The sequence below is a fragment of the Anolis sagrei genome, chromosome 2 (assembly GCF_037176765.1).
Source record: "Anolis sagrei isolate rAnoSag1 chromosome 2, rAnoSag1.mat, whole genome shotgun sequence".
Lineage (NCBI taxonomy): Eukaryota > Metazoa > Chordata > Lepidosauria > Squamata > Dactyloidae > Anolis > Anolis sagrei.
This window is the reverse complement of record NC_090022.1, coordinates 202,070,932-202,095,290: the sequence shown is the minus strand read 5'-3', so window position 1 is coordinate 202,095,290 and position 24,359 is coordinate 202,070,932. Positions and strand designations below refer to the sequence as shown.

General features: G+C 39.1%; 1 protein-coding gene across 1 annotated transcript in view; it reads right to left on the bottom strand.

The window, feature by feature from the left end:
* The window catches only part of GRIN3A (glutamate ionotropic receptor NMDA type subunit 3A), a 205,555-nt gene that overhangs the window by 93,333 nt on the left and 87,863 nt on the right, over positions 1–24,359 (bottom strand). Inside the window, exon 2 of the mRNA XM_060762543.2 lies at positions 543–1,147. Coding sequence (XP_060618526.2) covers positions 543–1,147 — 605 coding nt within the window. The remainder of the gene's footprint in view (positions 1–542; positions 1,148–24,359) is intronic.

The following is a 24,359-nucleotide window of genomic DNA, read 5'->3' as shown; positions in this document are numbered from 1 at the left end:
GAGGTGAAAACATTAATCTGCTTGTCCTGATTAATGGGAGAATGAATCTTCATTGTTCACAGTGGTGGTTGCCTGTAAATCAAGACTGGATGAGTCAGATTGGGAGACACTACTTAGCTATGTAATTAAGGTAGAATTCCACCCATCCTTTCTACTACCACATTATTGTTTCTATGCACCTTTTGGTGATCTATCCTAGGGTTTTCATTGCAAGATTTGTTCAGAGGATGTTGGCTGTTGCCTTCATCTTAAGCCCCATCTACACTGCCAAATCATGTAAGTTGAAACTGCATTAAATGGCAGTGTGGATTGGGCCTTAGGCTGAGAGAAGATGACTTGCTCAGAGTACCCAGTAGACATTCATAGCAGACTGTGGATTTGAACCCTTGCTTCTCAAAGTCTTGATCCAATTTTCAAATCACTATACCACACTTGTTCTTTATCATACAAAGTGTATCATGTGGAAATTCAATACTTACAAGGTTTACAATATGCAATAGTTCATATTAATAATAAGAAAAGAAATGGAGAGAAAACCTTACTTTGATAAATACTGTCCTGAAGTGAGATTTTTTTCTTCTGTGTTCAAACAATTTGTTGTACTTGGAATAAGTGCCAGTTCTGGCTGGATCATTGTAGCTGTAGCCACAGCTCTAGCTACCAACTCCATTGCATCCTGGACGTAGTCTTCAAAAAAAGACTGTGTTGTTTTCCCATGAGCTATAAGACCCAACGGCAAGCCTTCTGTCCTCAGTTCTTCCACATTGTGCGAATCCCCAAGAATCCAGTGAAGCTCAGGAGGCATCACCCCAAACTGAGTGGTTATCTCAAAAATCCTCCTTGTGCTTTCCATGTCACAGCCAAACATCACCACCGTGGATGTCGTGTCCTTTATGCTCTCCAGCTGAACTTGCAAGTAGGTCAAGAGGTCATCAGTTGATGTGAGGTTTCCTGTGATATTTATAATGGATCCCAAATGAAATTTGGAGCTTTGCTGTGTGAGGAAGAGAAAATCGGTGATGTTCCATTCTTCCTGGCATACCATCAAACTAAAATTATACCAGTTGTTCAAGGCCAAGATTGAAAAAGTGACATCTGCGTCAAAGCTTAATGAGCGTTCTAAACTCAACTGCAGGTGAAGGGGATTCTGCAAGACAAGAAAAGTATAGATTAGAGAGTCATACATACAGAGATCAGAAGTTTGGGGATGGACATTTTTGGGGAGACATTTAGTGGTTCTCAACCTGTGGGTCCCCAGGTGTTTTGGCCTATAACTTCCAGAAATCCCAGCCAGTTTACCAGCTGTTAGATTTGCTCGGAGTTGAAGGCCACAACTGGGGACCCACAGACTGAGAATCCCATATTCTAGTTGTGTCTACTTGAAAGAAATCTCATTTCCTTTAATGGGGCTTATAGTACATGTGTATAGGATTGTGGCCTAGTACCAAGCAAGTATAAATGTCTACTCAAAAGAAAGCCATTTGGGTAAAATAGCCTACTTCTAGGACTGCCATTTTAGAATTTTTTTCAATAAAAATAAAACATAACATTCAGCAAATGTACATACATCTGACCAAAGAAAAATCAGTCACAAAATTCTACCAGGTCAATATAGCATTCCAACTATAATTGATCTTTGTTCTGGATTGCTTGCTTCCATTATAATATAAGTGTTGTGTTTTTTATTCTGGCAGTTATAATCAATTAGATAGCAAAATGTTGCATGTTTAATGTTTTGTGGAACTTTTTTTAACCTTTCAGGATGACCCCAATATTTCTCATTTTGAGAGAGAAATGAAGAAATGTCTTCTTTTCTGCCAGAAAAGTGTGAGTTATGGATAAAAGTACTTCTGAGCAAGTTACAAAGGTTTTGAAGAAAATACAGTGCTCCTTCTGTTATTCACATGCCTGAGGAAAGGACTAACCTGAAGCTATTGACAGATTCTCATTAAAGCTAAACTATTTTCAGAATACAGTATGACCCCTGTAGCCCCTGGAGATATGTTCCATGACCTCCTATGGATATCTGAAACCATAAATATTAGTGAGTCCTATATTTTGAATAAACGTGGGCTGGAAGGATACCATAAATCCACACTGGATGACATAGAGAGGTCTAAAAATACGTCTGGAAAGGAATATTATTTGGAACACAGGTAAACTGAACTGTTAAATATTGAGTCTGTGGGTAAGGGGGTTGTAGTATAACACAGTCCAACAATTTCTTTCTTGGTACCTTGGTTTTTAGTCCCATTCCTGGGATTCGTTGAAGTTCAGATTCAGAAAATTGCACTGGGTAGACCACACCCACTCCAGTTTCTCAGATATAGTTGAATTTATAAAAGTTTATATCATAAATTTATGTTATTGGTATGAAATAAGTAGATTTTGATGCTTTTCTTTTAATTTTTAATATGTTTCCTTCATGTCTAAACTATATTAAACACTACGTTAAAATATCCTGATTTTTTAATGAGTGAGCAGAGTGAAGAGTTATATAGCATATATTCCATAATTCAATAATTGGAGATGATAGAAGAAAACTGGTGCCACTTTTTTGAATCAGTTAGTCAAATATACCCAGAAACAGGCCTAATATTTGGGGCATCAAAGTGTGTGTTAGCCAGTGTAATCTTTATATCCTACCTGAGAGTCTCGGTCCCTAATTTCCTCCTTTCCAAGCCCAAAAAGGGAATTTCTACTGTCATCTTCCATCCCTGACTGGAGACTGATTTCAGGCTGCATCTACACTGCCATATAATCCCATTTCTGAATCCAGATTATCTGCTTTGAACTGGAATATATTACAGTGTAGACTCATATAATCCAGTTTAAAGTAAATAAACTGGATTCAGAAACTGGATAATATGGAAGTGTAGAAGGGGCCTCAGAAGACACTTCAAGGATTTTTGGAAGCACATGCTGAGAATTCCTCCATTTCTGTATGGGAGAGGAACATGAAATGAAGCACTCTCAACTTTCCAAAGATCTTAAATATTCTAACTGGGGTTAGTCCATTCTGATAACTTCTCTGATGCACTCTGAAGGTGGAAGAGGGTGGGATGAAAACTAGATTCCCTGCTGAAGTACCTGGGCAAAGCCTCCTCAAAATGCTCCAAACTGGAAGCATGTGGCTGACTCCCTGGTGCAATCCCTGGACTGCTGGTGGTCTGTGGGTTGAGGAATCGCTTTCTCAATTCATGCTTTGTCCACACAATAAGCCTCAAGTATCAGTTTGGCTACCCAAGCTATATACTTTAACATGTCACAGCAAATAACCGTGCAAAGTAAGCATCAGTATAAGAAAATGAATGCATTTTGTCCATAGGCCTGTGATTTAAATAAATAAACCAGAAACAGGTTCATTTCCTGCATGAAACCACATCAGGAATTCTATTAACAAGGAAACAGTTAGCGGCATGTTAATCCAAACTGATAGGAGAAAGCAGTACTCACATTCGATTTGTAGTGAGCCTGTGGGAGAATTCCCAAGAGTGTGATAAGAAAAACTGCAATTCGGGATATTTATTCAGTCTCTTTCTCCTCTATAAGTATTCAGAACCTCTTTATATAAGCACAGAGGAAAGCTAATTAAAGGGTGAGACTATTACAATCAATACACATCTTGTAATATCAATTATTTGCTTGAACTATGGAATGAATAAAATGGCCTGATGGCTGTAATTTCTAAAACTCCACCACCTACAGCAGAACGTATGGCATACACTCCAGCTATTTAAGTGGCATTGTTGCTCTGTGTATATGCGTGTGTGTATTAAACAGGTGATGCATGACTTGGCTTTTTTTTAACGCAATAGTGTAGATGGCTGCCAAAATACTTTGCTTGGAAATCGGAATGAAAAACTTTGCTATTCAGTTTTCAAAACTTTATATAGTATATTGTTGAATGAAATGTGTACATTGAGAGTAGATGCATTTACCAGGTCTATCACCCCACCAAATAATTTCTAAAAGGTGTTGTGGGAAAAGCAAATGTGGGTACCTTTCACTCTCTTTTTTCTACTTGACTATCCCTTACTCTGCCAAAGGGATATTACTTGCTGGCAATCAGGGAAGAGAGGGTTTAGCACAATCAGCCCATAGGCTACTTCTGCAATGCCATATAGCATCCAAATGATCAGCTTTAAACTGGATTATAGTGTACACTCATATAATCCAGTTCAAAGCAGATAATCTGGATTATATGGCAGTGTAGAAGTGGCCCAAGAGTCATGCTGGAAAACCTAGGGGTTCCTAAAGAAGTGTTCTCTCAGGTAAAAAAAAAAAAGCAATTTTTAAATTTATGGTTTATCATTTTCCCAGAGGTCCTGTGCCCCTAACAGTAGCAAATATGGGGGGCTGACCATATCTTCTTTCTTTCCCCCAGGAGGCCAATGTAAATATTGCACCTTGGAAATTCTGAGATAAATGCAAAATATATTACAAAACAATTATGAGTTTCAACAAAAACATTATCATAAATGCCGCCAGAATCACAATGGATTATGGCAAATCTGGCAGTGCCCGGCATGTGGTGTGGGGAACCCGTTGCCCCATGCCCTGCATTTCTCTGCTTCCCCCTTACCTCATCCCATGGGTGGAAGCATTCGCTGCCCAGGTTCCCCCCATTGATCCCAATGCAACACGGGAAGTCTCCTGTGTTGCCACGGTGGTGATATATACAAGTTTCTCCGCAGTTTTGCAACAGAGCCCCACTGGAAGTAGTTCTACGTCATAGGATGGGAGCCAGTGCACTCCGTCACAAAACTGCATATGCTGCTGAAAACAGGCCCATCTGATGAGGTTGAATGAGACAGCTATCCAGGCCACCCTTCCCTCTCCCAGTTATCAGACTGAGTCAGCATACCTTGAAGCCTTGAGTCGCCTTTGGGATGAGAGAGGCGGTATATAAATAAAGTAAATAAATAAATACCCACCCACTAATGAATAACAATCAGATAATCCACCCCCCTTCCAACAGGTTGTGAATTGCAACCATGAACATTACAGGCAAAAATTACAGGCAGCTCAGTTTTGTAAAAGTAATTAAGTAATTAAGTTCCAAAGCACCTTATTAGTAAACTATTTCCTAGCTGTAGTAATAGGGGGCTGTATCTTGTATCAGGACATCTATTGTCCCCCCAGCCCTGCTATATGCCTGCAAAATGTGGACTGTCTACAGACATCACACTCAACTCCTGGAATGATTCCATCAGCATTGCCTCTGAAAAGTCCTGCAAATCTCTTGGGAAGACAGGCAGACAAATGTCAGTGTGCTGGAAGATGCAAAGACCACCAGCACTGAAGCAATGTTCCTATGCCATCAACTCTGCTGGACTGGCCACATTGTTTGAATGCCTGATCTCCATCTCCCAAAGCAGTTATTATACTCCCAACTCAAGAATGGAAAATGTAATGTTGGTGGACAGGAAAAGAGATTTAAAGATGGGCTTAAAGCCAACCTTAAAAACTATGGCATAGACACCAAGAACTAGGAAGCCCTCTGACTGGAGGTCAACTGTGATCAGCAGTGCTGCAGAATTTGAAGAGGCAAAAATGGAGGGTGAAAGGGAGAAGCATGCCAAGAAGAAGGCATGTCAAGCCAACCCTGACCAGGATTGCCTTCTACCTGGAAACTGATGCCCTCACTATGGAAAAACATGCAGATTTAAAATAGGTCTCCACAGCCACCTACATATCTGCTGCCATCATCCTCGGACTATGAAGGATTGCCTAAGTGAGGTAAGTAAGTAAGTAAGTGAATAGGGGGTGTATCTTGTGATTCATCTCAAGCATTCTTGTTTTTTTTTGTTTTTTTTTTTGCACTGACTCCAATGATGGTGCATTTTCATCCTGAATGGTTATGCTAAGTGTGAAGAATAAGAATCCGGTGTATAATTTTTCAAAAGTAATTAATAGTCCCTTAATATATCTGTCAGATACCCAGATAGAGAAGAAGATGACTTGCATATAACTCCAAAAAGCCTCACAGATTATGTTAAGCTCCAAATAAACACTGCATTTGCAAACAATATATATTCTTAAGGCCAGGAAAGTGGCAAGCTCTGAGGCAATAGATTAATACTGCACTCAGCTAAGACGATTAGCAATGAGCTGTGCATTTTGAAGCACTGATAAAGAGATCAAGACACAGACCATAGAGCATTGCAGATCTGCTCAACTGAGAAATAGAGGGCCCAGGAATTGTGACAATGAGTTAAATAAAACTGATGGATCAGGCTTACCCCATGGTGATAGCTGAAATACAAGTGACGGTCTTGGAAAAATTGAGTCCCTGCAGTAAATGTCAATTAAGTTGCAGATGGAAAAGCTAAATAAATCAAGCATCTAAAAGAATAAACAGTTTCACAAAGGAGTTTATTACTTTCTTTTTATGTGTTGGCAACTAACCTCAGTTTGTGGATCTCAAAATGAAAGTAATTTCAGGTTCCAATAGAAATCTGTAGCAACTGGAAGACTACTGAAGGGTGCATCTACACTGTAGAATTAAAGCAGTTTAACACTGCTTTAACTGCAATGACTCAATGTTATGGAATCCTGGGATATGTAACTTGGTGAGGTACCAGCATATTTTGGCAGCGAAGGTGAAAGAACTTGGAGAACTACAACTCCCATGATTTAATTGTATTGTGCCATGGTAAGTAAAATGATGACAAAATGCATTAATTCTACAATGTAGGTGCACATATGATAGCCTAAATTTTCATGGATGACTGTAGACATAATCTGATGCTTAATGTGTTATCCTGATACATATCTATGATCATGAAAATATAATCCAGAAAATAGGGAACATCGCAATTGCATCATTAATAACAACCTGACACTAAAACGCCATTTAATTATAGCACATATGTCTTGGTATTGATGTATCAACATTAAAAGGTAAAGGTAGTCCCCTGACATTAAGTCCAGTCATGTCTGACTCTGGGGTGTGGTGCTCATCTCCATATCTAAGACGAAGAGCCAGCGTTGTCCGTAGACACCTCCAAGGTCATGTGGTCGGCATGTCTGCATGGAGCGCCGTTACCTGCCCGCCTATTGATCTACTCACATTTGCATGTTTTCAAACTGCTAGGTTGGCAGAAACTAGGGCTGACAGTGGAAGCTCATGCCGCTCCCCGGAATCGAACCTGCGACCTTTCGATCAACAAGCTCAGCAGCTCAGTGCTTTAACCCACTGCACCACCGGGGGCTCATTGGTAGCATGAAAAAAACTTTTATCTCAGCTTATACAAAGGTGTAGAACCAAACCTACTTGATTTTAATTTGTTAGTTTTTAAAATGACACTGTCCTGAGCCCTTCTAATAAAGAAATGATAGAAATATTTTAATAAATGAACAAATAAGGAGACTCATGCTTCAGTCACACTTTGAAGTTCCTTTCTTTAATGACAGACACTTTAAGCTCAGCTTTATGTGGAGTGGAAATATTCCTCCACTTGCTTGTGAATATTTCCATTTCTGGGGTCAAGTCTATGCTTGCTTGTTCCTTTTCACAGAAGCTAGCCATTTTATAATGCATCATGTGTTGCTTGGAATGGGTATTAAGATGGTGTGTGAGAGGGTTCATGTTGATAGTTTGTGCTCTGCTGTTTTTGGTTTGTAAATTGTAGCCTTCTTTGAATGCAATCCCATTTGTAGAAAAATATTCCACAAATTGAAGTTTAGAGTAATCTTAAAAGGAAGAGACAGCTATTATTTTGCAAGGGCGAGGTATCAGGGAGGGAAGGAAAATCATTTGCGAAAATATTTACTCTGAAGTCAGAAATTGCAAAGGGGAAAGAATAAACCCAAACCCTAGATTACTGAAATGTGAAAAGCTGAGGTACAGAAATTACTTTTTGGGAATAGAAATAAACACTTAAGTTAGTCAATATAGCTTTTCCATACAGCTATTTACATACAAAACACTAAAATATGATTGTGTTTTGGTACAAGAGTACCTCTCAGCATCATGGTCAAAACATCATGTGAAGTAGAGTAGTTTACCAATTACAAATAAGGACACTTTTCCTCCACCTTCAAATTAGTTGATTAAAGTACATTCAAACTGTACATTGCAAATGCCCTTGAGATAGCAAATCATAATAAAACAATAATGAAACAGCGCAAGATAATAGAACACAAAGTAAAAGGTTCACCAGTTTAAAAGGAAGAAAGGACTCCTGGGCCATCCAATGAGTTCATTAAAACACATTTTAAACACACAATAAACACACCCTTGAGGTAGCAAATCACAATAGAACAATAATGAAATAGCATGAGATAATAGTATAACACAAGATAAAGTAAACAGCAGGAGGTAGAAGCAGGGCAGCACATAATTGAACCCAACTAAAACCTAAAGCAAATAAAGCAGTACACAGGGCTTAAAGCTGGGTGAGAATGGTACAGCCCTTAAGATATTGTTGGACTACAGTTTTCCAGCATGCCTCACTCTTGGCTATGTTAGCCAGAAATTCTTAAACCATGGGTCCTAACACTGTGTTAGGGTCCCGAAAACTTTGGCAACAGTAAAAGATTTCTGAATGTCACCCAGTAACTGTTTTAGGACTTTATCACGTGCTTTGTTCGCAGAGTTTCTATACATTTAAACATGAGCTCCCATGGAACCCGCCAGACAACAAAAAATTGTTCTGTAGGTTCCAAGTTTGTCCTTATGTTTGAATTGTTCAGAAATGGAAGGATTCATAAGATGGGTAGTAAATGGCTTCATTGGCCTCTCTGTGCATAGAAGTGGGTTAAAGTGGCAAATATCAATTGGGATGGCAATAGTCCTATTTGTTCAATCATTTTGGTGATGTTTTTGTGTGGGTGGTCCTTACATGCCCCTTGATGCTAGTTTTGCTGCCATTATCATTTGGATACAAAACTGAAGGTTCAGTAATTTTTTAAATATAATTTCAGTTTCCGAAACCATGCAATATTGAAGTTATGCTAATTAATTGTACTTTAATTTTCTTTACTGCAGAAAAGGTTTCCATTCAATGTTTTATGTATTCAAATTTGTGGTTTGATGGCATTTTGGGGGCATTTTTCATTTCAGTTTGTATGCTATTACTGTATTTCTATGAAAAGCATTTACTTATTCCACCCATATCTTTCCCCCTGATGTGTAACTATTATAATAAAAAGAAGAATTGATAAATAAAATCTGTAGCACCATGTTTTCAGGGACCCTTTAAAACCAATTTTACTGAAGCTCATTAGTACTGCCAAACTTTATTTACATACTCCAAAACTTCTGAAATCCCGTTTTGTGATCTCGTGAAATAAACACCCACACCGGGGGGCGGGGGGAAGAGTGGGAGGAGACAATACGTTCTCATGTGATGGCATAGCAATTAATACAGAAATGGGAGCAGAAAAAATATATGATGGGGTAAGCAAATTATCCATTTAATTGTAAGACAGGGTGTCATGAAATGAAAGGCAAGTTGTGGGATGAAGTCCTTCGACATTTATACAAATCTGTTGTGCAATGTTTATAGTGGACTCTGCAGAAGATGTTTCAGCTGCATTTCTAAAAAACAAAAATCATCTTATTTAGCAATTTTCTACCTATTGTATATGCCTATATATCTGGGCTCATGTAAAAATTTCTCAGGTCAAAAGGAGTCCCATGTGGAAAAGTTTAAAAAGCTGATTTCACATCAAAATAGTTCTTTAAAACCTATTTATTTTTTAGGGAGAACAAAATGGACTTCTCCTGGCATCAAAAATATCCTCTCATATATACCAAAGCATGGTCAAGAAGTTACACACATGAAAATTTTTCAACACAGTCATTTAAGATGGAGGAGCCCTTCTCTCTTTGGCTTTTTAAAAACCTACTATGGAGGCCCAGCTTCTGCACCTTCAATCGTGTTAAAAGGGGAAATTTCAGAAGATGACATTTCTTAGGTAACAAGCTAAACTTGGTGAAAATTCAGTTTCTACACAACCATTAAAGGTATAGGAATAGTCTCTAGTTTTCATTCTGAAAGCCCTGTTATTACTGGAATCAAACTTCACTGGATTTAGTGGACTTATTGTTTAGTAGTATCCTACAGAAGATGCCAGAAGATGCACATGTTGGCCTAGGATTGCCATTAAGGACGACAACTCACACTACAAATCACCATAAACAAATTAAAGCACATTGAAACAAAGCCTAATGTACATGAATTTCCTTTTCAATAGTATTCTTATCAAGGCTTCTTAAACTTTTTCCACTGGTAACCTCTTTCCACCCAAGAAATGTTTATGTGGCCCAAATGTATCGATATATAAAATAGGTACAGAAATCAAACATTTACTGAAAATATATCAGCATTTGCAAGGCTTGCTGAATTTCCTTTTTTTTGGAGTACTGCTGAAGCATTTTCTACAGAGTCTAATGTAAACATTGCACAAGGGATTTGTGCAAAGTCTAAAACAGCCACTAGATGATGGTGAGAAAACTTTATTTTCAAATGTTTTGTGACTTCTACATTGAGCTAAGGGAACCCCATTTGGTGATGGGACCCACAGTTTAAGAAAAAGTGTTACAGTTTTCTAATATTAAGTTGGTTATTACAAAGGTGATCATATTTAGTTCCATTAGCTGTTTCTTTTAATAAAATTATGATTAGAATTTAGTAATATATCTCAGTTATTCAGGTTATGCATCCAACATAAAGAATAGCAGCCTAATTTGGATCACAAACCACTGGAGTGCTTCCACTTACATAAATAAGCTTTGGATCAAACTCATTACATGGATTGATTGATTACATGTATTCAGCACTGTGTTATTTAGTTTCTTTGGGATTCATCCAGCATCAAATTAGCGAAAGGGTGGGCGACCTTCGTCAACAATGGTGGAGTTATCTTGTTTTATTTTCTTAATCATATGTTGCAATGTCATTGCTATAAAATCTTTTAACAATTAACACTTAGATTAACTGAGCAACAGTATTTTGTGTTTTCAGAAGGCTTTCACAGTATCATAGTTAAGAAGGCAGAGTCTAGCATCCATTCTAGTCACCAGGCAGGTTGGGAAGAAGTGATCCATTTGTTCTAGATGGTTTTCAAAATATGTTCCCCTTGGAATTCAGTTCCTAGAAGCCTTTGCCAGTTTGACTGTCAGGAATTCTGGGAACAGAGAACCAAAACACTTGGAAGACTAAAAGTTGGTAACCACTACTCTAGATCAGGACTTCTTAAACCTTTCCACTCAGGACCCATTTCGGCATGAGCATTGTTACATGACGCTGGGTATATAAGTATATAAAATAGGCATGAAAACCAAACATTTACTGATAACAAATCAACCTTTGCAAGGCTTGCTAAACAGTCTGATTACAACTGAATCAAGTCAACTTTATTTGTATCCCATCCCATCTTTCCTTGGGGATTCGGAGCAGCTAACAACATGGATGGCAGCCATTCGATGCCACACAAAATACAAATACATAATAAATTAAAAGCAAATAATTAATATAAACATTTATCATAACTAAGACATAATAACAATCAACAAAATAATCAACTGAAGCATCTTCACTATCAGAGTCCATGTTAGACACTACACAACAGCCACTAGGTGACATTTAGAAAATATTTATTGTTGCCAAATTCTTGGAGACTCCAACATTAAACCCAGGGGACCCTATTTTGGGTTGGGAACCACAGTTTCAGAAGCAGTGCTCTAGATATCACTTTAGACACTGCACAACAGCCACTAGATAACATTCAGAGAACATTTACCTTTGCCAAAATTTTGGGGACCCCAACACTGAACTAAGGGGACCCCATTTTGTATTGGGACCCACAGTTAAAGAAGCAGTGCTCTAGATGATAACTCTCCACTTGTTCTCTCTCTGTTTCTGCCCTCGCCCCACTCTTTTTACTCTTCACAATTCTCTCTTTCCTTCTCCCTCTCATCTGCTTCCTTGCTCTCAAAGCTACTAGGAGAAGGGCAGATCCTTTCTTCATAATCCTGAACTGATCAGTTCAGCTCACTGATCACTTTACTATGAGGCTGAAAGTTGAATAAGGTCAGACTGAAGGTCATTTCTGGCCTGTGGGTTGACAATGGCTCAACTCAATACTAGCAGTTTGCTAACAAAACTGCATTATTTTCTTCTTCTTTCACCTTTCCAGTGCACTGCTGGACAACCTTTTCTGGATGGCTGCCCACTTCTCCTGATTCTTCAGATGGATGGGTGAATAATATTTTCATTTAATGCTTCGGCAGAAGGTACAATATGCAAAGTTATAATCAAAATCAGCAGCATAAAACAATTTAAAGGATTAAAAACCAGATGCAATTGGACTTGACTGTAGTTCTGAAAGCAGCACGCTGGTGTCCTTGTTGCATAACTTTAATTTTATTTTGCCTCAGACTTAGTTATCAAAGAAATACTGCTTTTTGTAAGCAAAGAAACATTCTGCAAATAATTACAATCTGTTCCAGCAATTAATTTGCCCCATTAAAAAAAGCAAGCAATTCCACCATTGGAAAGATATCATTGCATCTCTGCTTTTGTTAGGAATTATTTTAGCACATAGTCAATATACCTTTTCTGATACCTTTTTGTTTCTCAGATTATAGTTACATCATTGTAATAAGAAGAGTTATTCCATTTAACAAGCCAGAACTTGTAGTTTATTTTTCGAACCCACTCATCATGCAGGTATAATTCACACATTACATTGCCTCTGTCTGTGCTATCTTTAGCTGTACAATACATTTATTTATTTTCTACATCACTGTTTTTATTTAGAAGGAACTAGAGGTATAGTGAGCATGCACAAGCTTGACATTTAGCATATTTCTTCTATTTCAGGGGGAAATATTTTCCCAGGATTTGTGGAGCCTTTTGCTTTATTCATCGGAAGGTTTCCTATATTCTTATGGGTATCCATAAGCATTCAGATATCTTTAGAGCAGTGGTTCTCAACTTGTGGGTCCCCAGGTGTTTTGGTCTACAACTCCCAGAAATCCCAGCCAGTTTACCAGCTGTCAGGATTTCTGGGAATTGAAGTCCAAAACATGGGGGACCCACAGGTTGAGAACCACTGCTTTAGAGTCACTCCCTCCCAACTATATTTTTTCCCCTCCTGGCACGTCTAGTCTACTTGTGTCAAATCACTGACCTTGGAGCATCCAATACTAGTTGCAGTGTGTTTGGGGCACCATTCTTTTCTACACTTGTTTAGAGATTTTTGCTACTTCCTGGTGGTCTTCAAAATCCAAAACCCTCTCTGCTTAGCTTCCAGAATCAAGCATGATTGGAACTGACTGATTTATTTAGTATTTGGAGCTAAAACAAGGACAGAAGTTGGTATGCGAAACAGTGGAGCTTTCACACTCCCTTTTTACATTCACCAGAACAACAAACTCCTTTGTTGTTGAGATGAAAGGTTTGAAATCTGTAGCCATGCTGCATCTTCTCTTTTTCTACATGCCTGGGAGGCTATAGAACAGGCAAGAAGATGTGCAATGGGATGGCTCAGAACTAGAGGGCAAGACGTTGTGCTGCAAGGGACCCCTCAATGTTTGATTCTGATGGACTGTGTTGAACCACGAGGCAAAATTAATAGTGTCATGTTTGGTCCCAGCTACAGGCAAAACATGCCTTCCACGTCACGTATATCATGGAAATCCCTTCTGCAAAGTAGCAGTGATTTCTTTACTTGCTCCTCATGTAAACAATTTCTAAAATAGAAAGAATAGGAACCAAGGCTTTGCCTTGGGGATCATAGCTTGACATAAACAAAGATAGGGATGAGTATAACAAGGAGTCTGGATTATTTCTGTTAGATCTATTCTTATCCATTCCATGTTGAGCTGTTTCACCTGTACCACACAAGCACTGAGTTTTTTTTAAAAAAAAGTAAGGTAGATTTCAGATGTTAACATCTGAAATATTCATCAGGGAGCTCTGGAAAGAGAAGCTAATTGAGACCGTCTTAAAGATCCTTTGCTCCTTGCAGCCAAACAGACTTGGGGACCAGCCAAGCATCATAAATAAACAGACATCTACAGTTGCTTTTTAAATAAAATAAAATAAAATAAAATGTTAACCATCCTCTCTTTGATTAATTTAAAGCTTGTCTGAATTGGTCTTGAAAAAGATTTCTTTTCAGAGCAGACTGCCATTGTGCCGCAGGGTTGCTAAGCATTTTGAGAAGCTATACATACAAACATCCCAATCTAATGTGTATGAATATTTTAAGCTTCTGCGCAAGGTCAGAGAGACTGTAGAGGGGAAAAATGATGAAAGTCAGCCATTTTAGGAAAGAATAATCTATTATTTATTTGCATTTCTGGTTACAAATGAGGATAAATAATGTAGCTCCAGAAGCTTGCAGGTGTTCTCAGTCTGAGAGCATTTAAAGGGGGTAGGGCAGGGAAGGTGGAATCATCTACAGGGTATTTTTAGATTCTGGAAGAGTAGAGACTCCATTGAAGCATGACATGATGTCAAAGTTAAATAGGAATATTACAAAAAAGAGTTTCCAAATTATTCATACTGGAACATGTTTTCTATTGCCTGTTATTGAACTCACACTACAGACATATCTAACCAGCCTTTAGAATGTTTTCCTTTTGACAATTGCAAAAACAAGTCAGAAACTAGGATGATGAAATGAGTTGCAAACCATTGTTTGTGTTAGCAAAGAGCAAATGTTACATTTTCCCTGCAGAACCTGTAGTTTGCTCGGGTTTTTTTATTGAAAGCTGAAGATCCCATGGGATCTTCCCAGTATAGTCCATCTACCCAGTCAGTCATTGATCGACTGATCCTCCAAAAGAGAATTGCAATGAAAATCTTCTTATGCTATCTGTTGGGAAGAGGATTTGGGAAATGAAACCATAGCTACATAGTATACTTAGCATCTTAACCAGGTTAGTAAATGGTTAGCAAGATGTCTAAATGAATTTCCCCTCCATAAAAGTTTTGCTTCAAAAGTTTTGGATTTTGCTCTAATCTGTTTTCCATTTCTTGAGATCCAACTTTTGTTAAGACCTTGTAATATCAGAAGCAAACATATAGGAAACACTGCATGAACACCAAGCACAAAGTAGCTGCACGCAACAACATCCTGTGGAAACTTACTGGCAACACATGGGGTGCAGACCTAAAATTAATGAGAACATCAGCCCTGACTTTGTCTTACTCAAGTGCCGAGTATGCCTGCCCTGTTTGGCACAAGTCTGCCCACACAAAGCAGGTGAATACAGCATTGAACAAAACATGCAGAATAATCACAGGATATATTAAATGTACACTTGTTGATTAAACTTTACAAGCTAGCTGGCATTGCCCCCCTGATGTGTAACGGGAAGTTGCTGCTAACTGTAGAGAAATAAGGTTGAGCACTGTGAAAGCCATCCACTGCATGGCTATCAGCATCCTCCCAGTAGACTCAAATCAAGGAAAAGCTTCATGAGAGCCACCACTTCTCTTAACGTCCCTCGGCAACAGCAAGAGTATCCTTCTGGGTAGCTAAACCAGGAAATCCCAATTGGATGCCCCTGAACAATTTGGAAGCCCCTGAACAGACTCAGAAGTGGAGTGGACAGATCAAAAGACAACCTGGCAAAATGGCACTACTTAAAAGAATCCTCCACCTTGTGCAACTATGGAACAGAACAGACAACATCTGTATGCTTTTCCGCAATGCCCTGCCTCATTCACAGAGAATTGTTTGAGGCTACAGACAATGGGGTTGCTGTTGCCTGTTTTTGGTCAAAAGATATTTAGCCACTTGAGCTCCTATTTTTGTCATTTTTATACTAATTTATGCAATGCTTTTGATATGAAATAAATAAATAAAATCAAAAGCTTGGGGTGGGGGGAGCAGAAATCTTAGACAATGATATGGGAAGAATGATTTTCATCCCTTAAGATTTGGCAGGGTGATTTTAAATTGAATGCATTGCAAATTTTGAAAGTATGATCCTAACAAGGATGTATGGGCTTCACATCCACTCATGCACCTGCAAGCTGGCATGCCTTAACTGTCTTCAGACATGCCTGGACACTGAGATGTAGCACAACTTCCTGAAATTTAGCACAGCCTCCTTTCACTGCCTTACAATAATTTGTATCCAGTGGCATTCGGAGTACTCACAAGTCCATTCAATATTATATATGTTCATACGTAAATTGCTTATTGCCTTATTTCAAAATTATGGTCATTTTAAAACATATATAAATCCCTGCATTTGCAAAATGTTTATATGCAGTTTGTAAGTTTGAAAGCAACAGACAATTTCAAAATTAATAAAATGTATTGTGGAGAAAGAAAGCACAATGACATCATCATCACTTACATCAACATGCCCAACCTCCAAATGCCCCTGAACCAAATCAGCAAGTGAAATAAGAACCCTAACAAAACAACATGGGACATAGGTCATAGCAGTGCACGTGTCTGAATAATTCTAAATATATATAGAGAGACAAAAATAAACTCAAAAGTTTTATAATAGCTTTTAATAAGAAGAATTCAATAGTTAAAAACAAAGGAAAAGGTTTACAGGATGTGATTGCCTTGACCTGTAGCAAGCAATACTGGCAGATAGAGTTTGCAAAGTAGGTTGTTGCTTCATGGAATACAATTGAAGGGGTGATTAAAGGGCAGGAAACTATTAGCTATGCATTTTATTCTTCTTGTATTTTTATTGGTAGGAATGGGAAGAAGCAATTGGTGATTTTTCTGCTTTACGTATCAAAATAACGTATTGGCTTTGACTACTTTGGGTGGCTCGTGGTACAAATGTTAGTGGGCTAGTAAATCGGCTTAGAAGAATGAGCTATCCAAGGTCCTGAATTCTACCCTCCCACTACGTTGAACTATCAAAGTTGCAGAACATATATTGTTGTTATATTTCAGCAACTTGGATAGCTCCTTTAAAATACATGCTCTAGCTTGAGATGGTTTCACCAAGTTACTGGCATAGAGGGCATTGGCTTTTACTGCTGTGCAACTTGGCTCAGATGTTTGTGGGCACCATTCGTTTCTTTGCCTTGTGCAGCAAAAGTGTCTTGGTGCAGCTCTGCTGATGGCTGCTGGTCCATGCTGCATCCAGTCTATTTGGGGTTTGCTGGAATGTGATTGGTCTCCAGGGCAAAGAAGCAGCGTTATGTAACTAACATCAACCCAACTCAGCATTATGTACTGTAATGTTGGCAGAAATGACCATATCCAAGCTTTCTTTTCCCACAACTAATGTAATTATTTTTCTGTTTTTGCTGAGAAGCAACTAAGCAGGCCAACTTGAGTCTCCAACTTATATATATAAAAATAATGCATGCATTCTGTTCTTCTGGGCCATTAGGTGGCACTATGCACCTACTTTGCAAATAAGTACCATTCTGTACTGCATCTCTTTTCTAATCTGATGACCAGGGCACACCTGGCAACTGGGTCTCCTAGACTTCAGTCCCTCGATAACATGACCTACATGAAAGCAACTCCTCAGCATCCAATGATGACGAAATCTCTATACCAAGATAATAATTTCGCCAGCATTTTAGAGCTTTGTAATTCTTTTCCCCCAGAGCATTTCTGACTTCTGTATGTAATTGTAATAATTATATTGTGGAGATATTTGATAGAAAATAATGCTGCTGAGAGAGAAAAAACAGAAGGGTATGGGGTTGGTGAAAACATGAGCATGGGGACCAAATGGAAGGTAAATAGTTGGATCCTTAGATTAAATTTGTGTAGAAACACATACAAGTCAGGGCCTGACTGATCCTACCCTCCTTCCCTCCTTCCCTCCTTCCCTCCTTCCCTCCTTCCCTCTCTCCCTCCCTCCCTTCCTTCCTTCCTTCCTTCCTTCGTACACCTGAAACATGAATGCAACCAATACATGTCTGAAAATATATTGGTTTGTATCTAGGAACCCTTAAAAGTGCTGGTTATGTCCCCAAAATCCCCATATGGCTTAGGCAGAGGTTATCTGAAAGTCCATATTTCCCCATATACGTCTGCCTGTGTTTTGAATTCTTTGAGAAGTCTCTCTCCTCCCACTACCCCGTTTCACCACTTTAGAAACAGGGAGAAGGCCTTGTTGGCCTTTGAAACTCCCCCCTAGGAAGGTTAAACTTGTCCTCTCCATGGTGTCCTTTCAGTGGCAGGTTAAGATTTTTTTGTGCCAAAAGGACTTTGGGAACCACATCTTTAAAGAGAAATGGGTTTTACCAATGTGAGATGTTGTCCATATGTCTTGCTTTATGATGGATACATTTGTTTCAGTTTCTCTAATGCATTGTTGTTTTATTATTTTTTAACTAAGTAGTTACAATATATGAAATTTTGCAGTACAACAATAACCAATAATTTAAAATCTTGCTTTTATCTCATACAACCCATGATAACACTTTCAGGAGTGAAGTTGCCTTCCTGGGGGTTTGTTTCCTGTTGTCTCACCCCTATTTTTAACTATGGACCTCTTCACATGGGCAACTGGAATAGCTATGCATTGTGGCAAATTCGATGGTGCCTGGCATGGGGAACTGGGAACCCGATGCCTGATGCTATGATCACAATAACCCACTAGGGGATGGCCACCCAGCTTCCCCCCCATTGTCTCAAAGGCAACATGGGAAGTCTCCCATATTGCTGCCACAGTGGCATGTGCTGGATCTTCTATAGTTTTATGACAGTGCTCCACTGGAAGTAGTTCAATGTCATCTGATGAGAGCTGGCAGGCTCCGTCTTAAAACTATAGACGATCCGGTGCATGCCACTAAAACTAAGCCTGTCTGATGAGGTCATAAGAGTCATATGTAAGTCGGATGTTTATAACTTGGGGACTGCCTGTACTGTTTATCTGTTTGAAAATAAAATGAGAATCTACTGGCAAAAAGTCCTTATATTATTTCTGATATGTGCTGCAAGGTTATTGTTGTTGTTGGTGTGCCTTCAAGTCATTTCTGACATGGTGATACTTGTTTTCTTGGCAAGATTTGTTCCAAGTTGGTTTTGCCTTCACTTTATTCTGAGCTGGGAGAATGCAACTGCTCAAGGTCAGGGTTATGGTTTCCCTGGTTGAGGAAAGATTTGAACCATGGTCTCTCAAAATCTAGTTTAAAATTTGCATGTTTTAATGATATGAGATTTTGTCTGTATCAATTTGTATTTCCCAGTTTTGACTCCCAGGATATCCAGGATGGATATATTATGACCATGATATATTATCATAGCTTCTTCATCATCATCATCATCACATGTGTGTCAAAGATCTAAGATGGGCTGGGACTCTCAGCACACTCCATGGCAATATTGCATTGCTTTTCCCACCTCCATAATGAGTGAATAATGCCTATGTATCAATGTAGATATATGCTGTGCCCTGGAGCATGTGCCATGGAGCATAATTTATCAAGAAGAAGTCAATATTTTCTCCTCCTTGGGAAAGTTGTTCGTTGTCTGCAACTAAAACAAGTGCCAGGAAATTCTGCTTCCTTATTTTTGGTTATTCATGTGTGCCAGGAAAGGGACAGAATGAAAATTACTGCAAAAGACACTGAAAAGTAGAGTGTGAAATTTAGAGAAAGTGTGAGGCAGGCATTCCATGTATTTAGTATGGTCTATTTTATTATGCTGGTCTTCTGGATTGATATAGTTTTCTAAGATTTACAGAGACACTCGCTGGAACGCCTTAGCAAGCGAGAGTCCAAAAGTGGCAGGCTCAAACCCAGAACCTCAACCAATGGCTGATACCAAATGAGAGACTCCCCCCTGGGCACACAGAGGACTGGGCGACTTGGAAGGCGCTGAACAGACTGCGCTCTGGCACCACAAGATGCAGAGCCAACCTTCAGAAATGGCGCTATAAAGTGGAATCCTCGACATGCGAGTGCGGAGAGGAGCAAACCACTGACCACCTGATGCAATGCAACCTGAGCCCAGCCACATGCACAATGGGGGACCTTCTTGCAGCAACACCAGAAGCACTCCAAGTGGCCAGATACTGGTCAAAGGACATTTAATCAACTACCAAATTCACACATTTTGTATTTTCTCTGTTTGTTTGCTTTGCTCTGTTAGAAATGTAATAAAATTGACTGGCTGCCCTGACACGAGAAATAAAAAATAAATATTTTATTATTCATTGATTTGACTTGAACTCATGGCAACTCACAGCAAGATACTGATTTTTTTTAAAAAAAATAAATCACTGGGTTGTTGTAGGTTTTTCAGGCTCTATGGCCATGTTCTAGAAGCATTCTCTCCTTACGTTTCGCCTGCATCTATGGCAGGCATTCTCAGAGGTTAAATCATAATAAAAATAATATAACAAAACTGAATGGGCATTTAAATTTAATTTCAATGATGCTGATGAAATAACCTCCTCCAACACATCCAAACAACTTGGCAGCACAGAAAAAACACCATGGGACATTTCTTGCCGATACCTCTACTGGACTTGTTGACATCCAAGGCAGTTGCTTTATTTCGCCTAATGGTAGTGTTGGACCTTGGTCCTTTCTCTTCCGACTCCATCTCCAAACCTGCTCTGGCCTTATCTCCCAGGGATTCCCATCTCCAATACCTTTTAATTTCAAAATATGACAGTCCAAGCATGTATTTTCCCACAAAATGGTGTGGAGTAGAACCACAATCTCATTTCATTTTTTAAATGCTGTTATCACAATTCAGTAAAACTAAGTACAAGTTCAAACACACTTCGCTGGTTTGATGGGCAATCCCCACTCCTTTTAGTGCTAGAGATGGGACAATTATCTCCATTATGCCCAAGGGGCAGCAATTGAGTTTATGGCACACAAGACAATAGATGTGCCCCTCAACAAACTCCTCAAGCAAAAGGGAAGGGATGGGAGGCAGCTCTCTAAAGTATCTGCTACACTTTGCCTGGCGATAGGGCTGAGCTGTTCAAAATGGTAGTAACAATAATAATTAGGATTGCAATCCCAGGTGGTGAGATTTCAAGACCAGAATCTAAAACGTAGTAACTGTTCTCTCCTATGTTACTGGGGTGGGGTGGAGAGAAAGGATGGCAGTATTACATGGATGATATCAGTAAGCATGATGCATTACTCATAGTTGCACAAAGGATTATGTCATTAAAAAAAGCACTAAGTGTAACAAATCAGGAATGTATGTACACCTTCCCCTGCAAATACTTCCCAACTGTCCTGTTATGGCAGGAACAGCCTTGATTCAATTTCTGTTGCCACACTTTTTCAGCTACTTTCCCTTTCTCCCTTTCACTCTTTAAAGCCATCTTATTTCAGTTGATGCAGTCTGCACTCACACATTGCACTCCATTAATTTAGCAGGGGAAAAGGGGAAGAGGGAGCAAACTCATTCCCTTTTCGGTTGGCAAAAGTAAAATGTTGAATCCTTCGCTACTTTGTGTGTTTTTCCTCAACTACTCATGCGACCTTGACACCATTCTGAAGTTGCTTGCCATAGATGTCCTGATTTTAATTTCTTAAACATTGTAGGATATGTATGCACATTTATACACACATGTACTCACAACCTATTTCAAGCAGCATTTTTGCTCTGATATTTCTTCCCCTGAGAATTGGAGGCAAGAGTCTTGGTTCTGAAATCTAGGAACCCCATCATAACTGAAACAGTTTTCAGATGATTTCCAAGTAAAAAGCTGAATACTTGTATTTAGGATTTAGACACAGTCATAACAATAATATAAGATTCCATTTTACTGTTCATAAAAAAGAATGTTTGCATTTCCCTCCTGTGTCCCATAGGGAAGATGGCTTCTAAATTCAGTCACTGATCTCTCCTGAAGTCACTGGGCAAGGCCACCAAAGTCAGCAAGTGCGTGTGAGTTAGAAGAGCATCATTTCACGCACGCTTCAGGCCACTGTTGAGGAATAGGGGAAGTATCTTGCTATTTAATAAAACTATGCTGTGTGTCAGTGAGTGAGGAAGCACACATTTTGCAGATTATTTTTCAGCAGACATTCAATGAGCCCTTTCTCCATGATAGTGTACACGGCTAGCTCTCTCATGTAGCATTTGCTTAAGGAGCATCTGGTGTGCTCTGAACCATTCAGGCACCAAGATTTCTTCCGTCACTCTTCCTGCCTGTAAAATATTCAGCAGTGAAATTAAGTTGGTCTGCAGAGCATATAAATCAGCATGGATTTTAGCTGGAGCCTTGTAAAAGAAACCACTCTGAGGTCACTCCTAATGCTGCCCTACAACATACATGAAACTGTATATTTGGGAGGAAAAAACCCTATCCTGATTTTTTTAATAAGAACTTTTATGATCACAGTGAAAGTGACTTTGAAAAGGAAATATACAGAGCTATCAGTCACCAAATTTGTCAAGGCAGCCTTTCAGGAACCCAGCAAATACTTAGGACTACAATCTCCATTGCCCTAACTACTAGCCATGCAGGCTGGGTCTGATAGGGGTTATAGTCTAGGATATTTAGGCATTGGGTTGGTAGATTCAAGGAATAACAAGGAAAACATTGCGCAGATATGTTCCCACATGCTTATCACAAACGGCAAAAACAACCATGGATGCTTATCCCACTTAGCACATCAGGACTTGTTTTTGCAGTCCTAACTAGTCCCATTGCACTTTTCTATCACTCTGAAAATATGACTTTTTTTTGCTGTGAGCTGTTGGGATATGTATGTGTGTGAGAGAGAACTAACTTGGATTTCTAGATAAGGATGATTTTACTGATGAGGATTCTCTGCTTATTCTTCTGAGACAATTTCCAAGACAATAGGAAATCAAGCTAGAAAAAAGGGGCAAGTGAATGTTCTTCATTGTCATAGTTTTTTCATGTAACTTTTGATTTGGTGCTAAATTTCAAAGCAACGTATTGCTGTCTTGTGATCACAGGCATGACTATTGGAGAGTCCAAAAATGCAGGTAGCTTTATTTATTTATTTATTTATTTATTTACGGCATTTCTACCCCATCCTTCTCAACTCTCAAAGGGGGACTCAGGACGGTTTACATTCAGCAACAATTTGATGCCATAAATACAAACAAACAACAATCTAGCAATAATTTAAAACAATAGATAAATCATTAGGTTAAAAGCAGTTCGTTCATTATAAGTGTTCAAAAGAATGGCTCCATTTCAGAAGCCCCACGATCCCTTGGTCATTTGAATACACGGACTAGATCACTGAACTGGAGTCTAGCTGCTGCTATGCTGGGGAGGGGGAGGCAAGACAGCTGAAATGTGACCAGACTGTCTGGATTTTAGTCAGAGACCCAGTCTCCATAGCTTGTATGGATTGTTAAAATGCCTTCTGTTGAACATTCAACTATACAGATATATACACTGTTCAAAAGAAATGTTGTATTGTCTGGTGAGGGAAAGAAGGCTGAAAGGGAACCAGAGATCAGAAAGTGTCCACCACCTTCTGACCATGTCAACAAAGCACTTCTTGCAGTTTATACTTCCATGGTAGATGGCCTTTGACAAACCAATGAATCTTACTTTGACATTCAGCCTCCTTGAGGGAAAGCTCACTATAACTATGGCATCCTAGGACCCTTCTACACAGTCATATAACCCAGAATATCAAGGCAGAAAATCTCATAATATCTTCTTTGAACTGGGTTATCTGAGTCCACACTGTTATATATCCCAGTTCAAAGCACATATTGTGGGATTTTCTGCCTTGATATTCTGGGATATAGGGGTGTGTGGATTGGCCCCAATCCCTCTTCTCTGCCCTGCTTCACTGAAGACTGCAGTTAAACTCAAAGGAAGAAGGAAAGCTGAATGAGTAACAGATGACAATAATTCTGGCTAATCCAAAAATCCCAACATACGCACCCTCCAAGTTCTAGCTCTACTACACAATGCATATGTTCATTGTTTTGGAGAGTACAGTCCAAACAGTACCATGTTTTTACTGGCCCTAGATGAAAAGGAGATTTGCAGGTAAATTTCTGGTGTAATGCTATGTGTCAGGTTGGAAATGAAGGATGGAGCAGAGGGCTTGTAAGACCACTTGAACCTCCTTATTTCCTCTTCCTCATCATTTATGCTCAGGGACCTTCCACAGCCCCATATCCCAGAATATCAAGGCAGAAAATCCCACAATATCTGTTTTGAACAGAGTTATCTGAGTCCACATTCAGATAATGTGGGATTTCCTGCTTGATATTCTGGGATATAGGGCTGTGTAGAAGGGACCTCAGTCTACTCACCCATTTCCAGTTCAGTGTTGGCTTCAGCTAGGGACATTAAACCAGGTAGCAATTCCCTGCCTTTTTCCTCAGGGGAGGTGGAGTAGTGGTTACTTCTACTGAAACTATAAGAAATACAGGAGAATGGCTTCAGGTGAAGATTTTGACTAGATTGCCACTTG